Source organism: Citrus clementina, unplaced genomic scaffold, assembly GCF_000493195.1.
Source record: "Citrus clementina cultivar Clemenules unplaced genomic scaffold, Citrus_clementina_v1.0 scaffold_6, whole genome shotgun sequence".
In the NCBI taxonomy this organism is placed as follows: Eukaryota; Viridiplantae; Streptophyta; class Magnoliopsida; order Sapindales; family Rutaceae; genus Citrus; species Citrus x clementina.
This window is the reverse complement of record NW_006262139.1, coordinates 9,491,475-9,509,581: the sequence shown is the minus strand read 5'-3', so window position 1 is coordinate 9,509,581 and position 18,107 is coordinate 9,491,475. Positions and strand designations below refer to the sequence as shown.

The window sequence follows — 18,107 nt, the reverse complement described above, 5'->3', positions numbered from 1 at the left end:
ATGAATTGTTTAACTTTATTAAATTCTTTACGTAGTTGATCACTTGATCTCTTAACTTTTTTAATTTATTTTATATTCCTTCATTGAAATTATTAATTTCTAATATTTTGTTTACCATTTCTATATCATTTATAGATAAATTTAGATTTTCTAATTTATTTAATAAATATAGTGACATTCAATTTAATTGATTATTTCTCCACATGTTTGAATCATTAATAAGATCAAAGAATTGGAATCTTTTTATTAGAGGCTTTGGTAATTTATTCATTGTACCATCTTTTTAATAATTCATTAGATTTATAAGATATTTATTACATATAATATCTCTTATAATTCATGATACTAAACTTAGATTACAAAATCTGTGTGATGGCATTGATGATATGTATTTAAGAAGGAAAATAGATTGAATGTGTGTGAGTGTGTGTGTGTTAGAAGAAAAATTTAGTTTGTCTCAAGAGAGACAAGAAATTATAAATATAAGTGCAAAAGTATATTCAAAATTTGTGGATCTTTATGAATATAATAATCATTTAAATCTTTATAAAAATGTTGTAAAAATTTTATAAAGTTTAAAAATAAATGTAGAAAAGATGGATGAAAAAATTATTTAATTATAAAAAATTAATGAGAAAAAATAAGTAAACATACGATTAGAAATAAAATTTTCTATAAATATCTATTTCACCTGTACTTTGTTTTGTGTTAAAATTATTTTCATCCATTAAATTTAAAGAATATCAAAATCAATGACCTATATTCATTGGTTGTTTGTTAGATTATATGTAACGTAAGCTTTTCCTATTCATAGAATTGATTGATTGAATACGGAAAATGAAGCTGAAAATAGAGCACGTATATCAAGAACTGTATAAATCTTGTCTCATCCAAGGCCTTCGCAATATGACATTGAATGTTAATTTAAATTGAGGGGAAACAACCTCAAGTAAGTTCTAAAGCATGAAATAGGAAATACTGACAGTGTATATGTAAGAATAATAGTACTTTTTTCGTACGTCACAAATCAATTCAAATTTGAAGGTACACAGTTTTACATTATCCTAATGAAGTAATGAATCTTGCATTGTAACTATACATGTTCAACTTAGATTTTATGCGAACGTTGCGTAGATAAAGATAAACAAGGATTAGATCTCTATATGTGTGTGTGTATTATAATTTGTGATGAGTTAAAATGCTGTAACGAATTAATGATGATAAATATTCATCATCCAGTGAAAATTATATACAATTGTAGCTGCATAGTATTGTATAGCAGATGTTAAGGAGATTATAATTCATTGACTGAAAATAGTTCTTAAGCTGACTCTAAATATAAGTTAGATCTTTGAACTTGTATATATGGTATTAAAGGTAAACTCATGCATAATTTGGCTAGCTATACTATTTGTCTACGTGACAATAATTAAATAAAAAGTTTAGCATGCAAGAGACGGCACTATTAAGCAAAGATTATTCTACATCGATAAGGAATAATTCATGGCAATTTTTCGAGTATGAGGATGATGAATTAGGCTAATAAACTTCTTTAGCTTTGAAACAAAATTTTATAACATGCTAATATCTACATTAGAAAAATTATACTATAAGGTAAATTAGACAGGATAACACTGGTCCATACTGTATATTATATGATGCAAAATGCTGGTGGGTTTCAATGTCTACAGTGATCGATACATATAATTTAAAGGAGCCCAACCCAGACACAAGACGCACAAAGAGGCAGCCATATTCTACAATATAACCTAATAGACCAAACCAAACTCGTATCCTTTACAAATTCAACCAATTAAGCTCTTCCTCCTCTTGCCTTTCTGCTAGCTAATAGCAGCAGTAACACTAGCTAGCTAGTAGCTTTAATTTATTCATGGCAGGTAAGGAGAAAAACACAAGCTTTGCTGATAATACTAATCAAAATTCGTGCGACCCTTGTAGATCTTTCGGTCAGAAGTGCAGTCATCTTGTGAAGAAGCAGCGTGCAAAATTCTACATCCTCCGCCGTTGCATTGCAATGCTTGTCTGCTGGCGTGAACGTGGCGATCCATGAGTTTCTTCTGTACTTTGTTATAATTCATCGCTTAATTATTATTATTGATCTCTCTCTCGTCTCTCTCTCTCTATATATATAGGAGTGTGATATATTTTGCAATTGTGTAGCTGGTCATTTTAATTAAGAGAACTCAAGTATATATAGTATTGATGGATTTATTAATTAGCTTCTCAAATAAATAAATTATTGTAGATCTGTCCAGATTTTGATATTTTAGTTCTGTTGGAGCTTGATTGATTGCCCTTACTTCTCTTTCATTTGAAAGAACGATTATGAAGAGGATTTAAGGCCTGTTAGAAAATTCTCAAAGTGAGCTAATAACCAATTGATGAAAGAACTATGAATTTTTTCTGCTGGATAAGAAAAGTAATTACTTCAAATAGAAATTTTAGATTCTCATTTCTTTTTTCATTTTGTTTATTTTTTGCACTGGTTCTTCACATGACATTTTAATTGGTTGCAGAGAAAGTGAAGAATTTTTTCTTTTTTGGGAGTAATATGGAAGATGCAAAAACTATATCTATTGATATTGTATCATTGGTTTGCAGAGAAAATAAAAGAGCTAAACTGAATATTCATTTCTTACTTTGCAGCTGCTTTTTACTTTTTCTTTTCTTTTCATATCAATCAAACTGATTGTATGATTAACTTCATTTGATAAAATTGATGATTGTTACTTAGACATAGGAAAACTTCATCTGTAATGAAGAAGAGAAGACAATTGTTTAATTTTTTATTTTGTTTTGTTTTCTCAAATTGGCTGCCCATCACACACCCTCAACTTTCAAATTGTATATGATTTGTCAATTCAGACAATGTAATCACAAGGACTGAGATGCTAAGGGAACATCAGACAAGAGCAAGGCGAAAGTTTTATAATTATATTGTTGGTCCATCTTTCAATTTTTTAGTCTTATTGTGTCCTCAAATCCCACCATATTTTGCTTAAATGTTTCTCCGTGTGAAACAAAATCCAACGGCCACGATCAACTGGAGCGGATGGCCATATATGATCACCCATTATGCTAAAATAGTAAAATATAACTCAATGATACAAATTAACTGTTATTTAATTAACTAATTAAACTAATTGGAATATTGCTTTATATTTTTTATTATGTGATTATCTTTATACCACCCCGTTATATACAGACTAGTTGATCTGGACCAATATGAGATTACTTCTATAACACCTGTCATGAGACTAGTTTTGAGAACTATATATGCATTGAATTAATGTAATGGTCACAAGTCACTGTGTACTGGGGATGTATATGTACATGCATGCCTAGGCTAATTAATTCTCAAAGAAAAATGGACCTAACTTTGACTGCTATTCGTAGAACATATTAATGGAAAAATAATAAAGGATGGTGCATAGAAAGGCCAAATAATAATCAATGCCGTTGATTCAAATACTTGTTGAACTAAAAGCATAAGAGAAATGCACATAAATAAAACCTCAACTTTTCGATGTGGGACATATATATATCTGTATTTTTCCTCGATAAATAACACCATTTCTATGGCCAAAAAAAGGCAGCAGGTACCTCAATCAGCAGAAGGGAAGACGGTTATGGTTAAAATTGAAAAGTTGAAGATAGCAAAAGGCAATCGGTTATTAGTTGTTACCGTGACCGTTAAAAGGGGCAAAAAAAGGCAAAATACAGTTCAACCCCAACTATTCACTTTAATGGACAATTAAACCCTTTTTTTTAAAGAATACGCATCCAAAAACCCGTCGGACATGAGATTATCCCCATCAGACCCCGATCACTTGCAAACCAATGTTGTTAAAAACTTACAAAAACGATATTATCCCTATTGTCATTTTAACATCCTGTACTAATTTTTTTTAACTGGTCTTTGACATGTTAAAAAGTAATATGAAACCTATTTGTATATAAGTTTAGCTCTAATTTCATATAGAAGCACATGAGTTTAATTCATAGTCAAAAGTAAGCTCATAGACTAAGAACTGTCTAAACTTACATATTTAGTCCAAAAACTATATCATATCATCTAAGGTGGGATTATCCCCTCATATTGTTTAGTTTCGTTATTGTATTTAACATTTAATTTTAAACTAATTTAAACATGTTTTTGCGACAAAATTTAAACCTCTCGCCAATAATGATTTGACATATGTCAGCAGCAACGATGTCAATGGCTATCATCACCAGGCACAATGACGGTGAGCTTAGGGAACATTGAGCATACAGTCGCAATCTAATCTTTTTTGTATATACACGTTTGGTCTGTTTTACGACCGGAGCAACAAAGAAGTCACACGCCGACATCAACCACTGTGATGAGTCAAGGCGTGCACTCGCTTCATGTCGTCACATAATCGACCCGCAATTGTGTAGATCTCGAAAGCTGAAGCCCCCTCAGTCCACTATAGTTATTGTTGGTAACCCATGTCAACAATACTAAGACTTGTCTGATTAATACTATTAGTACTATTGTTGATGACCTATCTTTTGGCTCAAGTGGTTTTTTTAATATAGTATTAGAGTTAGGGTTTCAAATTCAATTTCTTCAATGTTCAAATTCTTTAAATTATTTTTTCAATTTCTTAGCTCATTTTTAGGCTCTTGTCTTTCGACTCATCTACGTACAAGCTTTTGTCTTAAGTCTTTGTCCACACTTCATGTGAAAGGCTTATGAAAACATGTCTTAATTACTTTATTAGACTCTTACCAACCAACTTAAACTTTTAATTCAAGTGGTTTATCTTACAAATATCACATTGTTTAGAATATCTACGTATTATCATTTTTTAATTTATTTTCAGTATTTATCAAGTGGTTGAATTGTGTCATTTGTCATTAATTTGAAAAATTTTAATTTAATTAAAGCTAAACCTTAAGTCAAATGGTCTTATTTAAAAAAAAAATTCAAATGATAGTAATTGTAATATTAACGGAGGACTTTTCATCCAAAGTTGCAACATTTACTGTTCTTTTTTTTTTTTTTTGTTGAAAGGGCAACATTTACTTTCTTGGGAATGAAACAACTTTTTAAGAGGAATTTATGCCGTTGTTATTAGTCCTTGATGAAAAATTTTACAATGCCGTAATTAAAATTACGGCATCAATGTCGTAATAGACATAAATATTATAAATTACATGTAAAACTAGTAAATGTAAAGTGAAACTAGTAAATTTATACAAGATTATTAATTATTTGAAAAATTAACATCGTTTCTATAGAATTTTAGTGAAAATTATTTTATTTATTTAATAAAAGTATTTTTTAATTAAACTAAGAAAAAAATTACTCATTAATTAAATAAAACAATTATAATGAAACAAAGTGGAATAAGTTTTATTGAATTATTTTAACCATAAATTCTATACGTATTCTAGGACATTTGTATACTTTTTTTTCTCATTTCTATAATAATATCTATTTATTACACAAGTTAATTAAGCACAATTATTTATATTGATATGGATCAAGCAAAAATAAAATAAAAAAATATTTTTATATTACTAGACACATATATGATATATCAATAAAATTAGATCTAATTCTGAGTCTTATGCATACTTCATTTAGTTTCAAACTTCTTACCTATACTTAGAGACCATTTAGGGTTCTTGAGGAAGTGTAGAAAGATGCAAAATAACCTCATCTTACAACAACTACGAAAGATATTAAAATAATTATTTTTTCAAAATCCAATTTTGAGAATAAATTTCATCTTGAATAAAACATCACATGTGTTACATAAATGCAAAACTAGCATTATCGAATTTAAATAAAAATAAAAATAAATATATAAGGTAATAAATATTATAATGAGTTTTTATTTTATAATTGTGAATTTATTTTTGGCAGTAACTCTAATATTAATTAATTTACTTTACCTTTTATTCATAAGTTTTAGGCATAATCTACAAAACTTATGTTTCATTTTGTATTTAATGTTGATTTACTTGTTTTATGTTATATATGTAAGTTTTCATTTCATTTATCAGAAATACATCTAATTACCAGCTTTATAGTAATTTACTTGTTTTTTCTTCCTCTTACAAGCCTTATGTTCTATATCCAAAATTTGTGTTTTATTTTACAATTAGTGTTGATTTACTAGTTTTATATTATATTTGCAAGTTTTTGTTTTGTTTACTATTAATACATTAATTTACTAGCTTTATATTAATTTATTTGTTTTACCTTCCATTTACAAGTCTTATGTTCCGTTTTCACAATTTATGTTTTATTTTGCACTTAATGTTGATTTACTAGTTTTATGTTATATTTTTAAGTTTTTTTTTATTTACTAGTAATATATCAATCTACCAGTTTTATAGTCATTTACTTGTTTTATCTTTTCTTTCCAAGTCTTTTGTTTCATTTTCAAAATTTATGTTTTATTTTATAGTTAATGTTGATTTACTAGTTTTAAGTTATATTTGCAAGTTTTTGTTTTGTTTACTAGTAGTACATCAATTTACTAGTTTTATATTAATTTACTTTGTTTTATCTTCTATTTATGAATCTTTTGTTTAATTTATAAAAATTATGTTTTATTTTGCAATTAATGTTGATTTACTAGTTTTATGTTATATTTACAAGTTTTCATTTTATTTACTAATAATACGTCAATTATCAGTTTTAGATTAATTTATTTCTAAAATTTATATTTTATTTTACAACTAATGTTGATTTACAAGTTTTATGTTTTTTTTAAGTTACAAGTTTTATGTTAAATTTATAAGTTTTATGTTTCGTTTACATAATTTATGTTTAACTACGGTATTAATGTTGTAACTTTAATCACGACATCATAGAATGACTTGTCATTCAAACATCTTTCCACAATAGTTGGTTAAATCTCTATAATGTGATTCTTTGATGATGGTTGAACCTTAAGTAGAGTTAATTTTAATTAATTGGGAAATTATCTCCTCACCATTTTTGTTTTGTTATATGTACATCTAACCACCACAAAATTTTGACACGGTCTCCACCTTTGTTTTTAATCTTGTATCAATAAACCACTTTAACATTAAAAATAACCATTTTAGCCCTAAATGAATTGAAAGATAATTTTATTCTACAAAATTTTAAAAAATAGAAAAATATAATTACAAGAATACCTTAAATTCAATCAAACAAATAAATCTCAAATTCTAAGATGATAATTTTTAAATGAAATTATAATTATAAAAAATTAACATCTTGTAATTATAATTTCATTTAATCTTATAATTAAATTAAGTATAGGAAAGTTTACAAAAATTAACATGAAGAGAAAAACTTCCCAATAATTAATATTAAGGAACTTCGCCATGCAAATTAAATGAAATTACAGTATAACCTTTATAAATTAATAATGTAAGGACCATATAAATTTATTAATTTAGAGAGATATTAATTAATCGATCAATTAATAATTTATTAATTTATAGAGTGTGTTCACAGTACAAAGAACTAACATTTAATTGACTGAAAATTCATTGTATTTTACAAATATAATCAATAGAATTTAAATAAATTCGTCAAATAAATAATGTATTAATTTACAATAGACTCATATTTTAATAAATTGATATAGTCAGTTACATTTGTAATTTCATAGTATTTGTAATTTCTACAATTATTAATTTATGATATAAATGGACCCATAGAGTTATATAGGAGTTCTTAGAAAAACTATGATCTTATTAATTTATCGAAATTATTAATTTAGCTTCAGGGCCCAAGTCAGGACCGCAAAAAATTATTATATTATAGAGATTATTAATTTATCGAGTATTAATTTATAGAGGTTATACTGTATAATCACAAAAAAATCAATATGATAATTTTTTAAATGAAATTATAATTATAAAAATTAACATATTGGATTTGAAATTTATTTATTTTATTAAATTTAGGGGTATTTTTTTATAATTATAATTTTTTATTTTTCAAAAGTTTGTAGAATAAAATGATCATTTAATTCATTTAGGGATAAAAATTGTTATTTTTTATTATCAAATTAGTTGATTGATACAAGTTTAAAAATAAAGGTGGTGCAAAGACCATGTCAAAATTTTGTTATGGTTAGATGTACAAATGACAAAATAAAAGTGGTGTAGAGATAATTTCTCTAATTAATTTCTCTTGATTCTTCAAAATAGATGGCTCACTACAAGGATATGATCAGCAAGATGAATACTCAGTGTTTTAATATTTTCTAGGATAATAGTAATTTTGTTCATCTATCTGGTTAATCTTGGATATAGTGATATGTTTATTTGATCATAAATTGTTTAGCTTGTCCTTTTATAATAATCTCGATCTTCTACTATTATACGATATCTCGTAAGAGTAAGACTAATTATATCTCTAATTAAGTTATAATTCTTTTTATTTATTTTGAATAAATTGCTCGCCCGACGAATTTAATTAAAAATAAAACAAGATTTTCTAACAGATAGGGGCGTGAATCTGTATCTCTTAACTATAGGGATCTAGATGTCCTAAAAAGAAAAAAGAAACCAAAATTTAAGGGCGAAACCGTCATGCTCCCACATAATTAATTATAAACAGTAACATTAAAGGAAAACGACTAGTAGTTGTTATAGTGTTAAAAAGATAAGAGAAAGGTGGAAATGGGACCATGTTTGTATGGAAATGTCAGCCGACAGCGAGAATCCTTAGAGAAAAAAAGAAGAGAAGTTGAAGGAGGAAAGGGTTCAAGCTTGTTCGTACGACACATAACGTGTGCCTGCAGCAGCAGTTGCTCTCCCATTCTCAGTGGCTCACAGCCCGCTCGTGCGGCCCCTTTAATTAGTTTTTACCTTTGGATCCCACCATCGCCAATCACCATCCATCTTTTCTTTTCTTTGTTTCTTCATATTTCATCTCCTGCTTTATTTACACTCCATCGATCTGCCCACCCATTTCCTGCTCTCATACCCTTCCATGATAAATCCATCAAATTTGTAAGTTTGCTTCTTAGTCTGACTTTGTAAAAACGTATATAAGAAATTCTACCTAAGTTTAATAGTGTTATAGTGTTGGTATGATGGAATAATGTTGCTTTGAAAAAATATATCCTTATATGTGGAGTGTAATCAGATTCGTTAATGTAAGTGGTACTATACACAACGGTTGAGAATGAATATTGGATTAAGTATTTAAGGTTTTGGCAATTCTCAAGTTTTAAAGTTATTTTTCAATAAGCGTAATGCCCATGATCTTCTATATAGTATCTTAGAGTGGACTCACACTATCTTACCATTTGACTAGGACTAATTAAATATTGGTTTGCACGTGATGCAGAGTATTAGGGAATTTAATTCCTACATCAGCTAAGATTAAAAATCTTAGATTAAGTATATAAGACTTGCACATGCTCTTTACTCTTGGGTTAGCTTTTGAATATCCATTAGACCTATAAGCTTCTATAGTTAATATGTGCGTATCTTTATACGTGGGATCATTCTATTAGATGGAGGATATACATGCACATAATAAATAAAATAGAAACACTCCTTTGTTGCTCTTTCAACATACGAAAATGTAAAATATTATAATGTCGTCATAATAGGCTTTTGAATTCTTTATAAAATATTCTCTAAGAACTTGATCAAATAGTTTTTAAATAGTTTTATTTGATTAGGTACTTGAATTTGAATAGTGTGGAAAGATAGAAATTAAAACCCTTCAGCTTTTTTAAAAACATCATTTTTTATCAAAGAAAAAAAAAATCTTTTTGCCTGACCAATTAATTTCAAGTTGAGATGATAAAACTAAATAAATATTGGTGTAACAAGTACATCCAATTATAGTCTATTACACATTTTGAAGTTTGTTTCCACATTCCATTTATATCAAATTAGGCAAAATGTACATGTATTGTTTCCACATTCCATTTATATCAAATTAGGCAAAATGTACATGTATTGTTTCCACATTCCATTTCTGTTCTTTTATTTCATCCTGTATTTTTAAAACTTTGCAATTGGTTGACATCTCATACTGTCAAGTTTAGATTCGAATTTCTTGTGACTAAAAATACCCTGGTGGTTTCAAATAGTAAGCTAAAAGTATGTTGGCCGTTTCATCATTTATGCATGCATAGCATTATTCGAAGGGCAGAAAAGGTGTGGGACCAAAAGAAGAAGGGGTAACACGTGCAATCCTGACAAGGTTGAAAAATAGATGTTACCGAGTGAAAGAGATGTGCTTCCGTGGTAGCCTTCCAAGTCTTTCCACGTGAGGACGCACGTGTGTGTAGAAAAGGACTCGAGTAGAGAGTAAAGTGGAAGTGAAAATGTATGTTGAATGTGACGGTCCCACTCATTTACACATTCATTTCTTTTCATCTCTTTTTGGTTATCTTCTCCAAGCAGTTGTCAGTTGTCGCATTATTTATTAGGTTTTTAGATTCTTTTTGCAATTTTATTTTTTGTTGTTCTGGTAATTAAATGGCCACTTTGGGGATCCTCTGTGTGTGTTACAATTGATATCTTTGATAAATCAAGATGTGGACAGCCGTTGAGCAATTTGACTTGTGATATGCTGATCATTGTTTGTTAGATTGCTATGTAATGAGGTAATATGAAAACTATCGGAGATGTATACAATAAAAAAGTGAATTTTGAAGAGGAAAAGCAGCTATTTGGTAAAAGAATAAATATAAGTTATTTAATTTATAGTCAATGAGAATAAGTATTTATTTATATCAGAAAAATGACAGTTATACTTCCATAATTTGTAAAAATAATCATAGGAATCCCTAAATTTTTTACAAGGGGCACCAAGACCCCTCTCCATTAACTTTTACTGTTAGTTTGGATGGAAAATGTTAAATTTATTATTATACCCTTATGTTGCACTTACTTTTTGAAAAAATTGAATAAATAAATATGTGACAAATGTGGCTCCAGATAATAACATTGATTTACAATTTTGTTCCTATATGAAATTAAAAAAATAGTCTTATAGAATCATTGTCGATGAGATTTTTAAGTTACATCTATACCCTTGTGAATCATTTTAATCACACAAATATCCTTAAAATATAATCCATTTTTACAATTTTGATGCCAATTGCAATATTTTAAAATATAATCCATTAATTCTAGCTAGGTGATTGCATTTTCCCATGAAAAATCAATTTTAATTCAATCACGTTCCATTGTTCATTAATCCATCAAGCTCATTTCATGGAAATAAAATTTGTCAGGTTCAAAATCAATGGCAAATACTCATGAAAAAGTGAATGGAGACATGATATTCGAGAACAAGTCATGTTGTTGCAATAGTTGAGCTGTTACATGCTGTTGCAATAGTTGAGTTGTTACAAACGAAATGACCTGGATATATCAGCTCAATTCAAATGCCCCACAAAGTCTGATTAAAAAATGTCTACGATCAAAATGCATCATTTCCATATCCATTATCAAATTAATATGATTCCCTACTCTTTATGGCTGTAACTGTGATTGTCTTTCAGATTGAGTGGTATTTAGTGACTTTGCTACCTGCACATTACCATATGACAGGAAGACAATAAAGTAACTTATTGCAGTTAATACAATAGATAATTTCAAATTTTAAGTTAACATAATTCAAAATAAAGAATGTACCTGAAATGAACTTTCTACAGGGTTTTTACAAGACCTTTTGTTGTGCCCTATACCACTGCAGTTAATGCACTTGACAGTTTGCTTATTCTTCCTTTTCCTAAGCAGTTCATTCAATTCCTTTTCTCTTGCATGTTTTTTTGCCCTGCCAACTTGCACTAATATTTCTGGTGGCTCAATCTCAGGTCCTCGAACACTAGGCCATATTGCTTGATCTGGCAAAGGCTTTGTAGACTCTGAATAAGTAACAATATAAGCTCGAACTGTTAGACGTGAATCTACATAATTAGCAACACGTTCACGCAACCAATGGGCCTTTGGTCCAGTGAGAGAACCCTTGCACTTAGAATAATGAATGCAAGGGTTCGAGCCTCCATAAAAACATTTATGGGGCTTATTTACAATCCTTTCTCAATTATCAAATAATTGAGTGGAGCCAATCTATTTCTCACGAAATGTGAGTAGAGTGGACAACCCTCGAATATTTGAGAGGGTTTGCAGAATTTGGACAGCGCTTCAGAGGAGTACATGCCACAAAGAAGGTCCCAATTGTAGAATCTGTTTGTAAATATTAATTGTAATACCCACAGTCCTGTATAACAATATTCAAAAAAAAAAAAAAAAAACAACACGTTCACACCTCATTGCAATACATGGCATCACATGCTTAAAAAAGGGATGCCACTAATTTGATATGCCCCACAACCACATATTCTTTTATCTAGATCAACTACAAAAGATTCATGAGTGACATCATCAATGATTTCCAAATCATAATCATATGCCTCTAAAACCTTGCATGTCCTTCCTTCTTCACTATTCAAATCTAGTTTCTTCTGGACATTAGGGGGTAGTCTACCCTTCCATGTCATAGCCTTTTCATTCTCTTATGCAATCTCCTCATTATTAATATAATCCATGAGAGTCAGCACTGGACTACCCCTATGCTCTTTTAACTAACCATTCCATGACTCTATCATATTATTGGTCACATGATCAGACTTTGCAAGATGATTCAAAGCATGTCTGACCAAAACAGAGTTCTAAACACTTGTTCAGGCCATTTACTCCTCACATTTGCAAATAAATGCCTAGCACAATATCTAACAGTAGATCTAGGCCAGAACTCAGCCAAACTAGCCAATAAGCTCTTTTGCCTATTTTTCATAAAGGTAACAAGAATATCATCTTCAATTTCAAGCCACTCCCTCAAAATGCTAAGGAACCACTTCCAAGTCTTTGAACTCTTCATCTCACAAATGCACACAACAATAGGGAAAACGTCACTTTTTGCATATAAGGAAACCACTGACAACATAATTCCACCATAAGGCTCCTTCAAATGACACCCATCAATACCAACAAAACCACTTGCAACCCTTAATAAACCCATTCTTCAAAGTTAGAAAACTAAGCATAAACCTCTGGAACTTAACTTTGTTAGGTTTACCCTCATCCATTCATTGTAGCCAACTTTAAAATTAATAAGCAATACATATTATAACAACCAGCAAATAAAATAAATGATTGGCTTTATGTACATTAATTTTTAAAATTGTTTTATATAAAGAAATTTTTAAAGGAAAGTGAAATTTGTCTACTTCAAAATCTTATTATTTTCCTTTAATTTGATCTGCTACTGCCACCAAATCCTAATATCAATCTCTAACCCATTTTTCAATATATGCACAAATCAATTGAAGCACTGGACAAAATTTATCATGAACATTAAAAAAATAAAAAACACAAAACAAAACCCACAAACATTTGCCAAAGCCCTTGAAAACTTGCAACCCATGGACGAATTCTTAAGCCATGTGCTTGCAAATTAGTATATCATCATTTACTTGGTTGAAATAAACAAATAAGTAAAAGCAAATAAAGAGAAAGTTCAATTTTCCTTACCTTGCATTACTAGACAAGTACTTTGTAAACTTCAATAGTACATTGGTGACTGTGAAATCCTCCTTCAAAACCACTGATTATTCAATTTCTATATATACTACTTTTAGTTCGAAAAGGATTAAAAATAATCTAATCATATGGGTTAGGTTTTTTGTTCTATAGAAGTGCGTTGGAGAAGATGATGAATGGTAAAATATGTTTTAATTGGCATACGAGTATAAACTTTTCTCCAATTAAGTTATGACATGTGGCACTGATTAGATACTTATATGTAATGTCCAATTAGCATATTTAAAATTATAAGTAAATCCAAAGTAAAAGTACCGAAATACCCTTTTTTCCATCAAAATTAAAAGTAAAAATTAACGGAAAGGGGGTCTTGGTGTCCTTTGTAAAAAACTTGAGGGTCCCCATGACTATTTCCACAAATTATGGGGATGTAGTTGTCCTTTTCCCTTATATATTTTAAAAAAAGAGTGAGATATAAAAAATAAATCAGAATAAACAGTAAACTTTATAACACGCATAGAGTAGTACACTATGACAAATTTTTATTAGTGCTACTCGTACAATTTTCATGATACTTTGTTATCTTCATAATGTAAAAATTTACCATGAATAAAAGCTCATTTCAACAACAAAAGAATTATTAGTTTTTGTTGACATTTTGATGTTAAAGTAGTAATAAGGTATTGTGAAACTATAGGAGCTAAATAATAAAAATTGAATTTTTAAGGGAAAAACGACTATTTGTATTTGGTATAAGAATAAATATAGGTTATTTGATTCATAGTGAATGAGAATAAATATTTATTTATGTATTTAAAGAAAATGAGAACTTTATTTTTAAAAAAGGATTCTATTGGTCAAAAGGCACTGTAATGAGTTTATTAGTTAAAATATGCATAACACTCGTACAAATATTAGTCGTATTTGGCAAATAGGCAATGGAAATCTGCCTGCATTATACGTGAGGAAATTTTGAGCAACGCTAGGGGTCACCAATTAAACTCATAGATCACACGGACAAATATAAGCAAGACAATCGATTGCTCACTAATTAGGCCAAATGGTGTGTTTGGAGCGGGATAAATGATCATTTAGTTTCTGTATTTTGATTTAAGTGTCTGTTTAGTTTTTATATTTAAAAAAAATACATCATGACACCCTTGATGTTAAACATGTTATACTCCTATCCTTATTTTTTAAAAAATAACAATAATACCTTACAACAAGAAACAAAATGATAATTTATCATTGTTTAATTCTTGGGGGTGTTAATGAAAAGAAAAAAAAATGAGAATTTATCAAAATGACCTTATTCCCAAATTTTTATATTATTTTTTTAATTTTAGAATTAATTTGTTAAATTAACGTTTTATAATATAATTGTTATAAGATTGTTGCAAAGATGTTAAACATTGCTTTTAGTTGACTGATATTAAACTATTTATAAATAATTATTTGCAAGATTATTGCACTCATACAAAAGGTATTAGTTCTTTCATATTAATGTCTAATAGTTAATTTGTTAAAATTAACCTTTTTAAAGATAAAATAATTAATGTTAACAATATTATTGCCAGGATTGTAAAACTAAGAAAAAATAAATATAAGAATATAACATATTTAATTGTAAGAGTGTTTTGAGATATTTTTTAAAATATAATAACTAAACAGATACTTAAGTCAAAATATAAGGACTAAACAAATATTTAGCCTCCAGAGTGCCGCGTCGTACTATACTATACTGGATTGTATTAAGATATATTAAAATATAATAAGGTGTTACATTTAATGTAGTATGAATTGTATAATATATTTTGAATTTAAACTATTATTGATTAATACTTATATTATTTTTCATTTTTTCCAATAAAATCAAATAATTACTTCACCCGTCTGTCACTGGTTCGTGTAAAATTCATTATTGTTACAATTCTCATTGTTGACCGTCCACAAGTGGCTATTTGCTATTAGAGGTGAGCTCAGAGTTTAGATTATATCGAATTATAGACATTTCTTTTTTTGTTTAATGAAAGATTAAGTGTGTGTTTAGGATTGAGATTGAGCAGCTGTACCTTTTAAGTTACAACACTAAAGTGTTTGGTCAATACTAGCTGCTGTAGTTTGGAAACTATATTAATATGATTTTTCACTTGTATAATAGAAAATCTATTATATCTTTAATAATTTTGTCAAAATTATTATTTAAAATTTATATTTACTATATATTATTAATTTTTATTTTATAGTCACAGTTTTTTTTTTCACAGCAGTTGTAGCTTAAAAGTTACAGTATCTCAATTTTAAACGCACCCTAAACGAAGTAGTGTGGTGGGTACATTGTATGCTCTCCCACGACATGATTGACATGCATGACTTTGATATGATGTGCTTCCTCTCTCCATTATTATTTATACGGTAATCGGCATATTATATGATTTGATGTGTTTGTTACCACTATGGTTTCTTCTGTAATGTATTTGATGATTTCCAGCCATCCATGTCCCCTCCTCCTCCTATCACATAAAGCAAAGCTGCTTTTGGTTTAAAAAAAAAAAAATTGAAAACATTAAAAATATTTTCTTCGGATCCAAAAGGAATTTTCGAAATTGCCAGTTTAGCATATGTCATGAATTTTCTTCTTTAAACTATCAAAACCACTTTAATTTAATAAAAAAATGATTAAGTAAACTCTTAAATTATCAATAAGGTACATTAAGATCCTATTTTGACTATAATACTCTTTGTAAATAGTAACTAAAAAATTAATTTTAAATTTTTTAATAAATAGAAATATAATTTAAATAGTTTAATTTGTCAAGTATACTAATAATATTAGTATATTTTTAAACACAAAATAATTTTTAAAATGTAAATTATTTTATGTATTTTAATAATGTATTTGTACTTATTATAAAATTAAATAAATATTTGGGTTAAATAGATTTTAAAATCAATAAAGTATATCTCATGTATTAATTTACAAAAATAATTTTATATAATATTGAAAATAATTTAAATCTTTAAATATTTATTTCAATATTATGTTATATTTGTTATAAATTTTAGGTTAATATAATATAAGATTGTACAGTAATAATTTTTTAAATATTGAAATTATTTTTAAATGTAAATATTGCTGCATTTATTCTAATATTATAATTCTATTTATTATAAAACATTGGAGTCAATTTTTTTGAATTAATATAGCCAAAGGGTATTATAATCAATATGGGGTCTTGATGTCCTTACTTGAAAGCTTAAGAGTCGAAATGACCATTTCCTTGGTGTCCTTACTTAAAAAACTTGAGAGTGTACATGACCATTTTCCTAAACTTTGGGAATATAAGCATCATGTTCCCAAATTTATATTACTTTTAATAATTTCAAATAAAGAAGAAATTAGAATAATTAACCAATTAAATCCTCATTAATTATTTAATCTTATGTCACAAAAGCACACATTTTGAACAATTTGATCATTTAATTTATACACGTAAAATAATTAAATTAAAATTAAGTTAAACCAAGATTAATGAACAACAATGGTCAAGAGACTTATGTAAATAAAGGGATTTAATCGATTAATTGTTTAAACTTTTTCTTGATTTTTCTTGATTTAACTTTTAAAAACATGTGAACTTTTATAAATAATTTTTTCAAATGGGGTGGATTTCTACAAATTTTAGGGTGGAAATATCCCCTTTGAAATAAACCTGACAAAGTGAGGAGAAAATACATTAAAATGAAAAAGAGCGTACAATCAAACAGCAAATAAAATAGCCAAAACACTCAAGAAGAAACAAAAAGCAGAATATCAATCGAAACAATACTATGAATTCCTAAGGTTATCCTTAATTTCACATGAACGGTCTAAAACAAAAACTAAACATACATATTAAATCAAAACAGTAAGGGCAACCAAACATACAAGCTCAAAGAGAAGAAAATGATGTTGCTGTAAATAAAAATGCATTTGAAACAATATATTAAAATGTAAGTTTATTTAAACCCATCAAATTTCTCTTTGTACTCGTTTTGAAAAAAAAAATATTAAAAATTTAAAATTTAAAAATCTCAAAATTATATTTCATTAATCTTCTCCTTCTACCTTACAATTACATATTCACTCTCTACTTTTACATTCTACAAACAAAACACTCAATTTTTTTTTTTAAGTCTTTTCTTCTTTTTTAAATTTTCCTAAGCCTTTTTATGATTGGTTTTCGGAGGCTTAAAAGTGATTTTGAAAGCTAAAAGTTAATTTTATTATTTGGTAAATGTTTTAGAAATTACTTTTAGCAAAATCACCCCATCCTATTACAGATTTTGAAAAGTAAAGGAGTAGCTTTTTAAAATCTGATTTTGAAAATCAATTTTATACTTTGTAAAATTTTGTCTATATCCTCATATATATTATAGAAATCCAAAATTATCCTTATTAATTAGGAAATAAAATCATTAACTTTAAAGAATTATTATTATAATTTATTGCCAATTATATTGAGATAACAAAATAAAAAATAAAA

At 27.8% G+C, this 18,107-nt stretch overlaps 1 protein-coding gene across 1 annotated transcript; it reads left to right on the top strand.

Annotated features, from left to right (window-relative positions):
- Positions 1–1,806: 1,806 nt before the first annotated feature.
- Positions 1,807–2,093, top strand: LOC112097439. The gene has a single exon (XM_024182776.1). It carries the CDS (start codon positions 1,892–1,894, stop codon positions 2,069–2,071), a length of 180 nt encoding a protein of 59 aa, XP_024038544.1. The 5' UTR covers positions 1,807–1,891; the 3' UTR covers positions 2,072–2,093.
- Positions 2,094–18,107: the final 16,014 nt, after the last annotated feature.